This window comes from Motacilla alba, chromosome 3 (assembly GCF_015832195.1).
Source record: "Motacilla alba alba isolate MOTALB_02 chromosome 3, Motacilla_alba_V1.0_pri, whole genome shotgun sequence".
NCBI lineage: Eukaryota > Metazoa > Chordata > Aves > Passeriformes > Motacillidae > Motacilla > Motacilla alba.
The window spans coordinates 63,413,038-63,430,229 of record NC_052018.1 but is presented as its reverse complement, the minus strand read 5'-3'; the positions used below and the strand labels follow the sequence as shown (position 1 = coordinate 63,430,229).

General features: G+C 35.1%; 1 protein-coding gene across 13 annotated transcripts in view; it reads right to left on the bottom strand.

The window, feature by feature from the left end:
• Window positions 1-17,192, bottom strand: part of REPS1 (RALBP1 associated Eps domain containing 1) — a 61,174-nt gene that overhangs the window by 26,729 nt on the left and 17,253 nt on the right. For all 13 annotated transcript variants that reach the window (XM_038130653.1, XM_038130648.1, XM_038130640.1 and 10 more), the window contains exons 3-4: window positions 14,528-14,727; window positions 5,629-5,782 (exon numbers count right to left, since the gene is read on the bottom strand). In XM_038130653.1, coding sequence (XP_037986581.1) covers window positions 5,629-5,782; window positions 14,528-14,727 — 354 coding nt within the window. The remainder of the gene's footprint in view (window positions 1-5,628; window positions 5,783-14,527; window positions 14,728-17,192) is intronic.

The window sequence follows — 17,192 nt, the reverse complement described above, 5'->3', positions numbered from 1 at the left end:
ATATTAGCATTTGACTTCATTATCAATACTAAACTTTTTTCTTTTTTACGTTTTAGTTTGCCATGAAAAGAACAAAGTCTTGGAAATTCTTTTTAAAAATCGGGGGTTTTGGTACAGACAATCCTTTCCCTCTACATCATTTCTACACTAACTTAACTCAGTTGCTTAAAAACAGGCCAAAAATAACAAAAAGCATCCATATAGAATGCTGATATCTGCTATTTATTAACTATCTGGAACACAACAGTTGAAATTCACCCAATGCCCTGCTATAATCTCCTTCTGAAGAACTGTCAATGTTCAATATCTTAATATTAAAATAACAATGAAGCAACTACAAAAAGATAAGGCCATCCGCTGCTCTACACAAAAACTACTAAAATTCTTAAAAATTGCAGTTGCAAATTAAAAATTGAAGGAACTCAGATCAGAGAGAAAACAAACCATTAAGAACAAGTCTAGAAGAATCCCAGGACTCCATTCTACTCCTCGATTCCTGAAAGAAATGCTGAACTCCTTAAATCTAAACAACATTTGTGAAACTGATGAATCTACTCTTCTTGCACAACTAAATGCCTTCTTTTGAAATATGCTAAATAAAGTCACACTTAGATAAGAATTTTTGCCTTGTATGCAGAAACAGACTTCCTTTTAAAAGACAGGTCAGCTTCTTGTGAGTTTCTGTAAACCCTCCACACAACAAGAAACAGGACACTGATGTCATAAATTGAATCCTGCTAGTAAGATTTAATTTCAAGCAATAAACACCAAGAATTTCTTGTCATGATGCTGGCTAAAAAAAACCTGCTATGACAAGTGCATTCATGTAGAGGTAATCAATTTATGAAGCTGACAAACATCAACAATTTCAGCTTCTTGAAGCCTTTATGACACTCCACTGCAGTAAACAGAATGAAGAAAATCTGAGAATCTGTAAGGCACGTTGAGGACTAACATCTTAAGTGACAGTATAATCACTAGTATACAATACTGTTATCTAATACCTGGCAACATGCAATTACTCTTTCATTCCATAAATTAAAAGTAATAAGAAAAATGCTTAGAATCAGTTTATCTTTGCTCTTTTCCTACATACAGTAGTCATAATTGTGTAGAACACATTTGATTTTGCATTACATTGAGTAAAAAGTAGCATTTGCATGAGGAGAATTTAATCAAATTATTTTTTTGGGGAGGATTTTTTATTTCTAAGTTAGCTTTAATACTATGAAAAGGCACTATTAACTACTCATTTTGTCCAAAATTCATCCTCCACTTTTGGAAGCTCCTGATGTGGCCTGGAGCTTCTAGTGACTTTATCCAAAAGTGCTGAGAATAAAGGTAAGGCATCTGACAATGCTTTATTTGCTTTGAGGTTCTTCTTCAGTAGTTCACCTCACTCTCAAACACTAGAAAGAAACTTCAGAGAAAAGCTCAGCCTCTTTCCACCTTGTCTCTTTCAGGACTAACAGACAGTCAAAGGCAGACAAGACCTTCCCATCAGTTCTTTTGACACGTGACACTCAAATTTTATTTTTGATACACTGCCTTTCCCCTTCTCTGCCTCTCAGACACTGACATTATTACCATGAACCTTATATATGTTTACTCCTCCTTCACTTCTCTCAACAACTGATCTTAGTACAATTCAATTAATATCTCACTTAGCACAGTATCTGTTCCAAAGCAGTACTTTGACAGCAATGGAAATGCCAGTAGCACCAAACTGTGAGTACTTTACAGGTATTACAAGAACTGCTTCTTTTCTCTCCTGTTCAAATAATAGCAGCAAGAACATTCTTGCATTACTGTTCTTGTTATTTACTCTCCAGTGCAATGTTTTAGGTCACAGGATGGGATGGCTGGAGAACACTGGAGAAAGATTACTAGTAACCATGGAGACCTGGATCTACACACATACTTGTGGACTGCCACCAGCCAATAACTCAATTTGACAAAACCAAATTGGAAATAGAAAGGTGGAAGAGAAAATGGAGGAAAACTGGGTCACAGAGAAGAATCAAAGCCATTGGTGTATTTTTATTTTATGGTTTGTAACCCAATGAAGAAAACCTTCAGTGGTCTCTGTGCGTCTTCATCAGTGGAAACACCTGCAACATCACTTTAAATGGAGAATAGGCCTGAGACCAATTATCAGATTTGATCAAGCTGGTGAAGTCTAATGCTCTATGTTTAGTATGAAGACCTAACAAATTCCTGTAGCTGCTCTCTTCCTCTAGCTTGAATATCCTACCAACACATTGATACCTTATGGAAAATTATCTCATTTCCTGTGGAATAAAAGCTACCCTCTTTACTTTGAGATATAAATGGAAATGTAAGAAATATTCTGTAACTAGATACTAACATGTACTTTTCAATAACTAAACAAATATTGGTTTACTAGAACTAAATTTTCAACTAACTGTAAACTAACAAGAGCTTTGTATCAATATGTGGTGAAACAAAACCAGAAGCTGAATACAATTCTGACAATAAAAAAGATAAAATGCTGGAGAGCTCTTATGCCCAGGTAGGAGTATTCCATAGCTTGTAACAAGGCAAATTATCATCAGTTACTGAAGCACTAACCAGGGGACAAAGGACTGTTCAGTCCTTGCAAGTCCAGTAAATATCTTAGGGCTCTGAAGATGCATGGGAACTGTTAGCACAGTAGACATGTTAGCATTCGACTTCATTATCAATATTCATCAACCTTTTTCCACTTGTAGACATGTTCCACTTCTGTCCCTGAAGTGTTTGCAAACTGCTACAAAATCCCTCACAAAGAGAAAAGAAAAGAAGGGCAGCTTAGGGCTGCAATTTCTCATGCGGATTCAGGTATCAACACAAAACTCTGATGTCATGCCAAAGAAAGCTAACACATATCCTAGGACAGAACAGAAGATCTCAGATTTTTAACTTGTTTTGGATCATTATGTTGATACTACCAACATAAATATTCTGCTTTGCTTCCAGTCCCAACAGACTACAAGGTAATAAAAAAAAAAATTTCACATTCTGACATGCCACTCAACTATCATTTAAAGCAGGAAAGGGTTCTTTCCTCCAAGTTTGTCAACATCACGATCTTATCTTAAACTGCTAAATCAAAGGCACCTGAAACACTTGAGAGACTCGGGTTTTAACAGACTTGACTGTGACATTGCAGGATGAGACCTGAGCTAATTGTAAATATTCTACACAGGTAATCAATGTTTGTCACTGAATTTTAATTCCTGATACTAAAGTAAAATAAATGCATCCTTTGGGGCTCTCTTTACAAAAATTCTTGAAGAGAGATGGTAACAAGCCGTGGCTTCTGATTTCATATTTGTAAGCACACTGAGCTAGTGTGACAGTGCCTCAGAAACCAGTAATATAAATACAAAGCATTAACACTATCCTAAATGAATTACAGTGACAGGACAACACAACTGACAAAAACTTGTAAAATCCAAATTCTTTTGCTCTGTTGAGATAAGAACATGTTTTCTTCCAAGACACTAATAACTACAGCTGTAAGTTATGAATTAGATTTATAATGCAAGACAATGTGTATGATTCTTAAAACCAACAACTGACTTATTATCTAATAATTATTCTACAGCCCGATTCAATAGAGAAAACACTGTTTAACTTTGTTCATAGTGGGAGTATGAGGATGCAATTGAACGTTTACTATGCATAAGTCAGAATCTTCCTGTTCAAATATGTCTTTCTTCAACAAAAAAATTACATTGGATTTTTGCCCTTCTGGTTTAAACAACATGCTGTTTATTATCTGACCCACCAGAAACATTTTCACACTTGAGATTCCATGATTACAGTTGACAACCTCATAATGTGAAATGATGTTTGAGAATAAAGTAAAATACAAGCAGAGAGACCTGGTTTCTCATTTTGCTTGGATCACAAATGAACTGGCACAGCCCTACTGAAACTATAACACTTCACCTGGTTTCTCAAAAATATCTTGCACTGGAATCAAGATGAGCTTGTTGTACTGATCTAAAGAAAACTAACCAACAGTCTATCTGGTTCCATCTAAATGTCATGAGAACATAATTTTTCTGTAAACACTGTCCTTAAAATGTAGGATCAAGAGAGGGGGGAAAAGCTGAACTGCCTACAACAGCTGAAATTCATAGCAATAATTAATCATCTGCAGTGCAAAAGGATCATCCACAGTAAATTACACTGACAATTTCTCCTAAAGTAATATATGAAAAACCACTTTAACTTTAGCATTGCCAGAAGAGATAATCCTTCTATAATACCATCTCTGAATTACTTTAAATAAACTATGAATGTGTTTCAGTATGGAATATAAAAATCAGGGAATACTAAGCTAGTTAAGAAATATGCTCAGACAATTTCTGAAAAATTTACCCATTAAACATCACAGGGAAACCATTACCAAACTGAAATATTAACACGGTATTGCAACTTCATTTTTAAGATAACAGTATTGAACTCTTCAACACAAGGAAGAGTTTGCATACTGTCCTGGAGTCTGTGACTTTTTAAGTTAGAAAAACTTCACAAGTTAGAAATCAGACACACTTGTATTTCAGCTTTAGAGCAACAAAAGTCAGCTGAACTACAGGAGCCAAAACATTGAGAAACTGAGTGCTGACAGTGGTTGGACTGAACCCTTAGAAGGGATTATATAAGCAATGAGCAGACTAACTTTTTTTTTTTTAATTGTAAACTGACTGGGACTTACTAGCAAACAACATTCAGGACACTGGCATAAACCTCTGCATACAACCCACTTAATTTCTGAAGTTTTATTTTCTTATCCAACCAATTCTAATAGAATCCCTCTTCCTCCATGGATGTTTAGAATTACAGAATAACAATAATTGAAAGGTGACAGACCAGTTTTGGAATATTATAACTGAAATAAACCAAGCAATCAGAGTTCAATTTCAAACTACAACCTACAAAATGCAACATTATTTAGCAGTACCATCAAAATCAAAACCTGAATTACAGTTGCTCCCAAATTTATTAAGGCTACCAGGTATCAGAAAACAGAACTTTTAAAAATAAGACCTATTAACAGGAAAACCTTTGAAATTTGAATACAGTGATACAATAACAGGGATGGTCCTCATGTTGAATGAAGAACATTAAAGGATGAAAAGCTTCACTGAAATAAGTGGGTCTACCTTGACAGATTGGAAATGCAGATGCTTCAGTTGTTTACATAAACTTTAAAGAAATAAAATTATTGTTCTGGCAATTCAGCTAATCTACCAGAAATTTAATTCAAGTAAATGATATATTATCTACTGTTTTCCCTTGAGGTCCCCACATTTTCAGGTATACTGACAGCTTCTGCACAATTTCAACAGAATGATCAGTTTTGTTTTTAAAAATTTTCCACTGGAAAACTTAAGCACTCTTTCCCTCCCTCCAAACCCTTAGCATTTCCCATGTGACACTAATAAATGGATCTGCCATATGCAAGACCACAGATTCTACAGTGCTGCTATCACTTGAATCTGCACAAAAATTTCCAGGACTGGAAAACACAAACTATCCTAATCTCATTTATTACACTTATTTAACAATTTCACAACGTTGGGTTACCACTGAAGCATAACAAGACATTTATACCTGGTTGCACTTCACTAAATGGAGCCCAAAAAGGGCCAGGTCCAGCCAGAGGTCGCTCATTATTCCCTCCGCTGGGATGGCGGTTGTGCTTCCTCCAGGTATGTGGAGAGGTTGGTGGGGATTGCTGTGGTGAAACAACTGGAGATGTGGACTCCTAATAAAACAAAGGAATCTTTTAAGTTTTTTACTACATAACCAAATACATCTAAAGCCTATCTAAAACCATTATTTCTACAAACAACCATCACTGCAGTTGAACTCTTGTTTTAGAGAGCGAAAATTTTAGTACTTATTAAAATGAGGGAACAGGAGAAGTCAGGTACAGTATAACTAGGACTGAACACATTTACATCAAACAGTGTAATCTAATATATTTTTAACTTGGCATTCTTGAAACAACAGCAATGCTGAGTTAAATGGCTTAAATACAAAGGAAACTAGATTAAAAGACTCACTTTCACTCCTGAAAAACGTTACATTTGAAAGCAGGTCTCAAAAGAAATACTTACTGTGCAATTTATTATCATACCAAATGCTAATCAAATGATTCACAGTTATTTACTTTCATTTAAAACAAACCAAAATTAAGGACTGGTGAAAAAAAAATCACCAAATAGGACATTTGATTTTTAACATGCTAAAACACAGATACAATTTTATAAAAAGAATGATGCCAGCTAAGATATACTTCTCTGCTGTACAAGGTAATGTTGCCATGATGCTACGGCTCACTCTTCTCTTTAATCCCATACTACACTATATTCTTCCTGAACAGGTGGGAAAAAAGAGAATCACATGGGCAATTTCTACATGGAATCAGTTCTCATAAGACTTTGAAATGACCACTTTATTTCATTTCAAATAAAATACAAAGGAAAAATAATTTATATTGTACAAAGTATTCATGTAGTAGAAAGTAATTTTTTCCCTATAACTTTATCTTTCAAAATTATTGTTTTCCAGTTCTCCCAGTTTGAACTGAACTGTTTTAGTGAAAACAAGTAAAAGAAAGCAAACCTTCAACTCCAAATATCGTGAAAAGTAATAACAAAGCCAAAAACCTCAAAATCTGTTTCAGCAGTACACAGAAAGTTTCGTACTATATGCAAAGAGGTGTTAACACAGCATCAAGTACCAACAGACAGACTAAATGTAGGCTTCCCCAGAATTACCCTAACTGATTTACTTTGCCTAATATTCAAAGACCATTAAGCTTTTTAAACAATATTACACCTATGAATGTCCAAAAGTCTTTTAGAAAGTTAGAAAGTGGCATTAACAAGCTTTTCTCCAAGTAAGGTACATTCTGAAAGTACATGCATCCTAACAAAAAAGTTCTAGGGCCAAAATGACTGTAAATTTACCATGTGTTGATGTAAACTTTTGCCCTTTTTTTGCCTTCTGATTTTCTTATTCCTCGTGAAGTGAAGCCACTTTGGTTGATTCTGCAGATGAGGTATTTTCTGGAAGTTCTGACTATCACGTCAGATCTCCTCAACTAAGTTTCTAGGCCACAAGATTTCAAACTTTCTATTCCAAGTATTTAAATCATGCTCATATATACTGGCAAAGAGTTTTACAAAATGGCTGGGAGCAATACTAATTCACTTCAGCTTTTAACTGAGGGATCAGCTGACTGCACAGTCTGTGCTACTGTTCTTCCACAGTACCTCCATCAACTCAATGAACCTTTTTTTGTTGCAGCTACATGCCTTTCTTAAATTTGCCTGAAGATTTCTCCTTGTTATATTTAGTTAACAGATTTATTTTCAATAGCAGGACATTCTTATCCTCACTGGTACACGGGGGCAAGAGGGGAAGGAATCAGGGTTTCCAAAGTGCCACTTTGCAAGCTGGAAAATGGAATTGAGGTTGAATGCTACTGTGCTTAGCATTGTGCAACAGGTGACAGGAAAACCATGACACTGCATCACTTAAAACAACGAAAAGCTCCCTCTCCCATTAGCTTTTATACAAGCCATCTTTTATCAAACAAGATTGGAGAGATGTTTGATTTTTTTAGACAAAACATCATGGAGTAAATATAGAGAAAGCTATGCTTGGACACAGATGTTATTCATTTAATCCAGTACTCTTACAAATTAGATAGTACAGAAAGACACAGAAGAAAAGCCGAGGCAGACAAATGTATGATAGTCTACCTAGAGGAAACGACTCACTAATTCTAGTAACTGCATGTGAACATTGAAACTTGACACACAGTGATCACAAAGCAGCCCTGCCCTAGGCTGAGAACTGTGACTCTTCAGTAAGCCCCTGCCTGACAGCTGCTCTTATGCTCCTGGCACAGGAAGGAATTGTAAATATGATCCCCAATTTTAATTCTTCCAAATCTTTACTATACATGTGGTTTGTGTGATTCTGGAAAGTATGTAGTGACAGTAATCAGATCATAAGAAGCACAAACATAGGAAATAATTAACTTATTTCCAATGTTTGTCCTCAGCATGCAAAACAACATTATATCAGAATTCTGAACATTTACAGATTTCCCACAATTTACTTGGAGCTTACAGACTCCAAAATAATTAAAGAGCAAAAGCATGTCACCAGCTTTAATGACAAACTTCTGGAAGGTGGACAATCCACATTTTTAGCTGTACTGTCATTATAAGCCACACATTCCCAAACCAGTTTAAACCAAATTTACACAGCATTGTTTTGGCACCATCTTTCCCTTGCACAATCCTAGTCACTCACAAATACCACTCATGGCATTGTGTCACCTAGCTAACTAGAACCTTAAGAGAGCTAATACCCTTAGTTGTTTTTTTTAAAACATATTTATATATACACACACAAATATGCGCATATATAGCAAATGTCTTGGCCAAAATACTGATGGCTTGGTGCAAGTGTAAAGAAGGAAGATGAAAGCCAAAAAAGGCTGGGGAGGAGGCAAGACAGTAGAAATACTGATTCCCATTGTAAAGCAGTCATGGGAAAACGCAATGAGTAGAGATTCATTGAAACTGCAGCTACGTACAGGTTCATTTACCCCTTGTACATAGGTTGTTAACTATGTATCTACTGGATAAAAAGTTATCAGTTTTACCTAGAAAACATGTTTATTGTACAGTTTCCACTTCAGTTTTGTCTTGAGCTTCACACTTTTAGTAAAGAGTCAAGAGCAGTTTTAGCAGAACCAACTTTATTCTCAGCTGCAACACACATTTGCATGAAGTGAGAATGTTTTCAGTATTCATGAACGCACTTGTTGCAACTGAGCAAGTAAGGTTCTTTGCTTCCACTTGTCCGATCTATTAATAAAAGAAGTTCATTTTCAAAGCCTGAAAAATTAAGAATCAGGTTTTTAAAAGATAATTAGGATACAGAGCCTAACTTATCTGCTCTTCCAAATTGTAGCATGTAAGAAAAGTTTGCATTATTTAGCTTACTGGTAGTTCAGTCATTTGAAGTTACCCACCTAATCTCTCTTGGAACTTTGAAAATTTTACTCAGCATCTGCACACTGTAGCAGATGTTTATTAGATCAGCTACTATTAAAATCTTATTTTTATAATTTTTTAGTATTTTCAATGCAATTACATTTAAACATTGAAACCACTACCTTTCTTTTTGCCTCTTGACAAATCTCAATAAAAATCAAAGCAATTACAGCGTTCTGTATTTTACTATGTTAAACCACTTATTTTATCTCTTCAAATGATTCCAGAAAATATCTTAATAAAAGCATGTTGACATAAATGGTAAACATTTTCATGTTAAATCAAACTAATGAGGACATATTTGTCAATAACTAATCAAAACAAAATGGTTTAGCTACCAGGCAAAAATTAAGTGGAGCATCTTAATGAAGAAAAAAAAAAATCACATTTAAAAACACTGTAAAAAAGCGTTTTTGTCAGACTGGAATTATAAAACTAAGACTAGAAGTACTCATAACTTGGATATTTTTGAACTGACAAGAAGTTACTGAAAATAGCATGTTAATTTAAAAAGGTGATATATGACTAAAGGAAGAGCCTTGGTGAAGACAAGTCAAATAAACTAGCTTAAGGCAGCACAATAATGTGCTAAAGGGACAATACTGTCCAGAGGGATCTCAGCCTCATGAGGCTCACAAGCATACAGGAGACAAATGAGATTATCAACCTTTTCCTGGGTTGCACACATCAGGCCAGAAGAAAACTGACTAACAAGAATTCCAGAGGCAATGAAGCTAGACATGATATCTCAAGAATAGTTTTAAAGTGTCATGATCCAGGTCCTGATACCACCCAGCCTGCTTATGAGTTAGTCACCAGATCTATCATGAAAAAAAATTTATTTAGAGATGGCAACTGCATTGCAGAACCCATTTTTTTTTAATCAACTGGCCTTCATACCAAAGAACAAAACAGCCCAAGGTTCAATGAGAACTTCTCCACTTGCAGCACTATACATTTTTCAAGGCAGGATGTGTGGTTCAGCCAATTGAGGAAAATAATAACTACACCAGAGACAAATGAAAAAGGGTTCAATCACCACATGAGAAATGATACTGGTATTTTTGCAATTTCCTCAACAAAGGAACATTTAACCTGAAGCTGAGCATTACCTCAGCAGGGTGTCATACAAGATAGTTCCAACAACGTGGAGATGTATTATACAAGGATCTAAGGTGTAAAAGAACTGGCTATAGAAGGGGCAAAGCTGGATTGTATTAGAATGGGAATTACAAGATTGAAGGGAAGTTTCTAATAATGCTCTTGAATGACTGATTTGGACAATAACCTAATTTGATACTTTAGATAACCGATTACACACACTACATAGCATGCTTACAAATTGTAACAACAAATGTAAGGCAGCAGACAGATGGATCCCTTTCAGGACATAGAGAACAGTCAGCTATCAAATTTTAAAACAGAAAATACAGTTTTTCTTGCATAATGAATGTTACTACCAAAGGCCATAAAGAGAAGACTGGATGCACAGGTGACATGTCAGACCCCTACAGTATGTCAAGTACGACAGATTTGCTTTATTCACAGCTGCCAAGGTATATGAGGTGAGACATATCAAGTAAAAAGAGGAAAGAACCCTACCAAATAGTATTAATACTGAAGAAATATCACTTGGAACAAGAAATACAAATGTAGCAAAATATTTTCAATAAACGCAAATTCAAATTGGATCACAGCAGAGAAGGATTAAGGATTACTGATAATGACTTTATGATATAAAACTGAGACTATGGATTGTTTTGTCAAGCAAAACAGAGCTAAAGTGGAATGCAATAGTTTTCCAGTAAATACTGGTAGTGCCCTGCAGTAAATACTAATGACAAAGTTGTTAAATGAACAGCCTGAGTTAAGTGGGAATTCCCACCACAGTCCCACGAATATTCCTACTAAGGCCCTGGAATAGTTTTCCCCAACAAAGCTAGTGTGGAATAAGAGGCTTTGCAGTTTCAAGAGAGAACCATAATCTTTTAAAAAACTTCTTATAATAATAAAATGAGATCTTTTCCAATTCTGTGCTTGTAAACAGGTATATTTTATCTGAAATTACATGTTCAATCTACTTAACAGAAGTGCACAGAAACAAACTACCAGAACCACTAGCAGAACCTTAAAATAAAATCACACTGGTTTTCATACAGTTGAAAGAATTGAAATGATCAAATTCTGTCTGCTACAGGTACCAAATTTGAGCTTCTTCTCCTAAGGCTGCACTTGCATAGCATTAAATCAATATGATCTTGTGTGCCAGTAATATGCTTAATGCATCCATAGGCAGACGAGTACCTTCAGCTTTACCTTTTATTTTCACAGGAGTATAGCAAGTTTCAGCCTGTAAGCGTCTGTCAGACACGTGCCTTTCAGATGTTAAAAGTCTCAGTATCTACTGAAACTAAATATCCCCTTTCCTGGAAAAGAGGTAAAGTATCCTAAAGCAGTACCTGATCAACATCGGATCATACTTTAAAAAATCTGAAAAAATTATTTGTTTTTTGGCTTTAACAGCAAAACACAAAATGTGTAGTCACTCACGAGCTACCTTCAGGAGACACAAAATTCTTCCTAATCTCAACATTGCTTTTTCTTCTAAGAAATTTTTCAGAACACTAATGTTTTTAGTAACATAGTTGCTACTATCAAGGTATAGATATGTATATGCTACTGTGGTAGCATACCTATGTCACCAAAGTGCTCGCACAGATGTCACATTGTCAGCAGAAGTGCTCAAATCTACTTAGTCTCTATTTTACAGGAATAAGAAATTCTGTCAGAAGGAAAAAAAATATTTTCAGTCTGTGTTTTATCTCCACTAGGATGTGCAGTTAATGTGCTATCCAGTGAATGATGGCATCTTTAATTACTCAGCTAGACTCCTAAAATCAGTTCTGCAACTTCCATGACAGCTGAGCATCACTTCAGTCACCTTCTAACAATATTAAAAAGATATAAACTTCTGCCCAGTGCTATATTTATAGATTACAAAAGCTACCACAAAATCATTTATAGCTATGCTTTGGAAACACAACCTAACTGCTATTTCCTAATTCCCTGCCTCCAAGTAAAGTTCATTGAGGGAACTACTGAAATAATGCATTGAAAAAGAAATAGTTTTACCTAGAACATTTCAGAAGACAAAATACTGAGTAAAGATCTTCTACATAAATTATTTGTGATTATGAGATATTATACCATGCATGACAAATCTCACCAATACAGAAAGCTGCATATAAATGAACCACTTTTTAAAGATAAAGATTAAGATACCTTATGATGCCATACAAATAATATTTCAGCCATGGCATTTAAAAAGATCAATGTATTTTCAAGTGCTAGTCAGATTCTCAAATCCACGAACAGTTTGAGAAAAAACAACCCCCCATATTTGCTAATGGAGAATCTAACAAGTACATGATAAGCTCCATGAGTGAAATATCCAAGCTTAACTGGCATACTCCTCCAGAAAGAAGAGTGATCCCTAGGAAGATGACACATTGTGATTTACTTGTCAGACTTCCTCTCTTCAAATACTTATCGGTCAAAAAGGTGGCATGAGAATTCAGAATCTGAAACTCCTTATAGATTTTATAAATCTGAATGGTATCTCCAGGTCAAGACAACTAAATCAGCAATTTCCATGAAAACATGGATAAAAGCAGTAACTATCTTTTATAAAATAACCCAATAAGAGTATTTATATGGTTAAGTGAGAAACCTGGGCTCAAGCTCCTTTCTCAGTTTATCTCTAACCTGGTATCTGAATCACTAAGTATTAGATTGGGACAGTAAGGCTGCTTGAATGGGTTCATTGCACAGAAATGTAGCATTAGCTATAGATTGTTCAGCTTTACAACAGGGTGCACCAGTAGACAACACTTCCGGATGTTCTAGAATGTGAAACTTAACACTGCTGGACTCAATGCTGCGCTGTCTGTTACGTTTGTTCCCAGCCTGCTTTCTGGGCCAGATTACTCCAAGGACTTAGATACAGTTTCTTTATTCTGAAGATCCCAGACAGACTTGTGTAAAAAAGAGATACCAAGTTGCTTTTATCAGCCAAGACAGAGAAATGAAATTGGGATGCACATACACTTTGGTGAAACGTGGCTTCTTTATTCTGAACTTGAAGACCTCAAATTCCAGATTTATTTTTCTTTTTGTTATTTTAACATTATGCCATGACAGATTTCCGTATCAAATGACAACTATTCACTAAATAAACTCAACATCATGATGGAAGCATATAAAACACAGTTTCAACCCATCCAAAACCTAACAATCAGACTAATGAAATCTGCAATATGCAAACTGCTTGGTAGCTCTCTCAAACACACCTAACCAAAACTAGACAGCAAAAAGCTATCTTGAGACCTACTGCGATCTCTTTTTTCATTTTATTCTCCAACTTCTCTTTGAAAGAAAGGAAGTGGCAGCCAAACACTGATTAAGGATTTCCTCTACTAATTTTCGTTATATTGGATCAGTCTGGGCTATTTCCATAGAGACTAATAAATGTTTATGTGCGATTCCTTGATTCTCCCAGAGACTATGGGACATTTACAAGTTACCCAATTCTTTACAAAATAAATGCATAAAAAAAGCACACCATGGGGAAGAAAACAGGTCATTCAATACATATACCCAGGGAAATTTAGCGTTTGTACTCAGCTCTTGTTTGTAGAATAGACAATCAGAAAGGATTTCCCCATGGACAAAGAGCATCAAGACTGTAAACCCAAGGAATTGTGTATGAGAAAAGAAACACAGAGTAAGTCTTTACAGTTTTAATTAATTCAGACATTTTGCCACTGAAGATGAAAGAACCAGTGAACAAAAAGTAATCAGTTTTCTCATTATTAAAACATAAGAAGAAGCTTTTTGAAAACTTCGGTCTGTTTTTCTGGTTCTCATTGTCTCTCCTTAACAGTTAACCTGCTGAACAACATAATGTGAGGCAGAGAAAAGCAACTGTGAAAATTTAGAGAATTTTATTCTAAATACAGTATTTCAGATTTGCATGTATAGGAGCATGTTGAAGGATTAGAAATTCAGTCTTCCATGGCACTGTTCCTGTGACCAGGAAACTGATGGGAACAATTAAATAAATGAGCTATTAATACCATAATGACTACAACTATATATTTGCCATCCTACCTTACTGAATTTCTTTTCTGTCTCGATTCTTTGTCCATTACTGCCTATATTTTAAACACAGATTTTAAGACTTCATAAAAAATGTCTCCTGACATGCAAGTATTTCAGAGGCAGATATGGTCTTCGTGTATAATATATATCACTATAATTTTTTAAAGAAACTATATTGAAAGTAACCTAGCTTAAAAGCCCTATCAAATTGATATCTACACAGCAAAATAGTGATTAAGAATCCTATTTAATCTTCTAAGTTAATTTACCTGTTGATCAGTTGATGTACGCTGCTGAACTGCGTCATGGCTCACAGAGCCTTTTTTGACTTGTATCCTGCCAGGTGGAGGAGGAGGAATCACACCTGAATATGAAGCTGAATTATCAGCATCTGAAGAATACAAGGCTGTGTGTCTTGACTCTTGTTCATTCTTTGACACAACAAATCTGGGAAGAGGGAGGTCCTTTACTGTTAAAAAAACACAAAGCAGGACATTCACTATACATAAATATGATGATTAAAAATAAAAACACTGTTCTATTTTGAAGTTAAAATTACACATGTGACACAATTCCTTACACACTGAGACTGCTGCTATAGTCAAGCCAACACCTGGCAGCTGGAAAAAGCAAACATCTATTCTGCATTAGACTTCAGGATTCTGCTACCCAAGTTCTCACTTTGGTACACAAAGATGACTTCATATGGCTCCATCACAGCTTTGCACCACAACTGTGCATTAAATGCAGCAGCAACCAAATAACCTGGATTTAGCTGATTTTTTTGTTAGATTTGTCAACACTTCATTACCGAAGCATGATTTTCAAAATTTTTCTACCATTTCTAGCACTTATCAAGAACTAGGGTCTTCATATAGAATGCTTCATCAGCAGAACAAATGCTAAAACACCGCACTATATTCAGCATCATCTTTTGGTGAGCTAATGTCATGTTCACATTTACAAAAGATAATATAATCTAGTTGTACCACAGAGTGTGACTATTGCTTAAAGACATCTATGCGTACTTTTCTACAACAAAAGCTAAATTAGCTTATTTGGAATACTGGGAATACAACTGGAATGTCACTTCATTTGATATGAGCAACTAAAATGCAAAGTTTCTACAAAATGCTAGGAAGCCCTTTAGCATAATGTACTCTATGTTCATAGTAGCCCAATATAGAAATGAGACTATGTAAACCTTCAATTTCCCACTGCAAGATCTCTACCAGTTTTCTCCCAACTGCAATCTTCTAAGTGCTCCACTTTGAATAAACATAAATTGTGAATTTGCTGTACAGCTTATTTGGAAATTATGTCTCCAACACAAAACAAAATTACAAGCATGGCTCAAATTTAATTTCTCTTGCTTACGTAAATTACTTCTGGTACTGAGAATGAGTCAGTGGTACTACAACTATATTAAAATACAAGATGAAATTGCATACTGTTTATTACATGAGCATTGTACCCCATGCTGCAGCAGGAAAGTAACATAATTAAACAGCAAACCACGGCCAGCCAAAAAGTGAAAAAAGCCACTGCATACAAGTGAAAATGTGTATGTCTGCAAAACCAGGAAAATACAGACACCAGATGATCCAACTGACACAGGGGAAGTCTGTGCAATTGGCTGTGCCAGCACAAGTCACAAAATAACACAGAACTCAAAAGAAACACAAAATATTCTACTGTTGTCTTTAAAAGCAAGACTAGATAAATATAGGTTTGTTTAGCTGTACTAAGTTCCTATGTGACTAACCTGCTATTTTTACCTCTCTCCTCTCTGGCTTTTTCCAGTAACAGCAGAAAAATCTCCTTTCAACACTACAACATTTGTTACCATTCAGAAATCCCTCAATTATAAATGCGAGAGCTGTCATGAATGGAACTAACCCTTGATATTGAGTATATTAAAGAGTTCTCTACTCTTCATGCCCACATCCTTCCTAATATTTTTTTCCACCAAAACCTGCATTCCATACTGAAAAAATAAATATTGCTTTGAAATAGACACTGCTCATTCATGTCTCAATTTTAGCTTCCTGGAAGGAAAATTTTCTGGGACAAAGGAACAACAGCTTTGGAGACTTGCAGTATAATAACTAATGTCAGTATTCTTACTCTACTGCCCATCTGAGCAACAAAAAGAGTACTTAAGAATCAGCTGGACCACACTTATGTTAGACTTAGTATTTAAAATTTGACTGAGTTTCCACTCAGCAATTCAGATAAAGCAAATTCCTTGTCTACTGACAAGACGCACAAAAAAAAAAAAAACAAACCAAAAGGAAAAAGTAGAAAGGTGAAGGAAATTCCCATGTTAAAAGAATGAAGAAAATTAAGAAAATCAATGAAACATGCATAAAATTGAGAGCTAAAAAGTAGATGTCCAAAAATATAAGCTTCAACTAATTTAAAATGTCTAAAGAGACAAAGAGTATACAGCTTAGTTTGGGATGGCTCTAACACTTCATCTTCAAGATATCTTGGAGATGGAATGTGCAGAACTGAGTTAGCAAATCATTTAATCAGAATCATTTAATCAGCCTGCTGCATTTTAGTTATTGAGTTAGCTGTTACAACAACACTTGAATCATTCTAGAAGCAGGAAATTCATAGATAGGACTGGAACCACTGCAACCAAGGCAACAGACCATAGCTAAAAACAGTAAGGGTAAAAATAAATGTTCTCTCTATTGTACTTGGTGTATTTTGTTGCCTTGGAACTAGTTACAGAAAATTATTCCTAGAAGTCCAGAAATCATTACAAGTATTTATAATATTGTCATGAATCAAGAAAATTATCAACATGAAATTGAAGTTCCAATCACTGATAACTTTTTAGCAACATATTTTATATTTTGAAATTAACTCTGTACTTTCATTTAATTCTTTCCCTCAAAATTCTTGTAATTTCTCTTTTTTTTT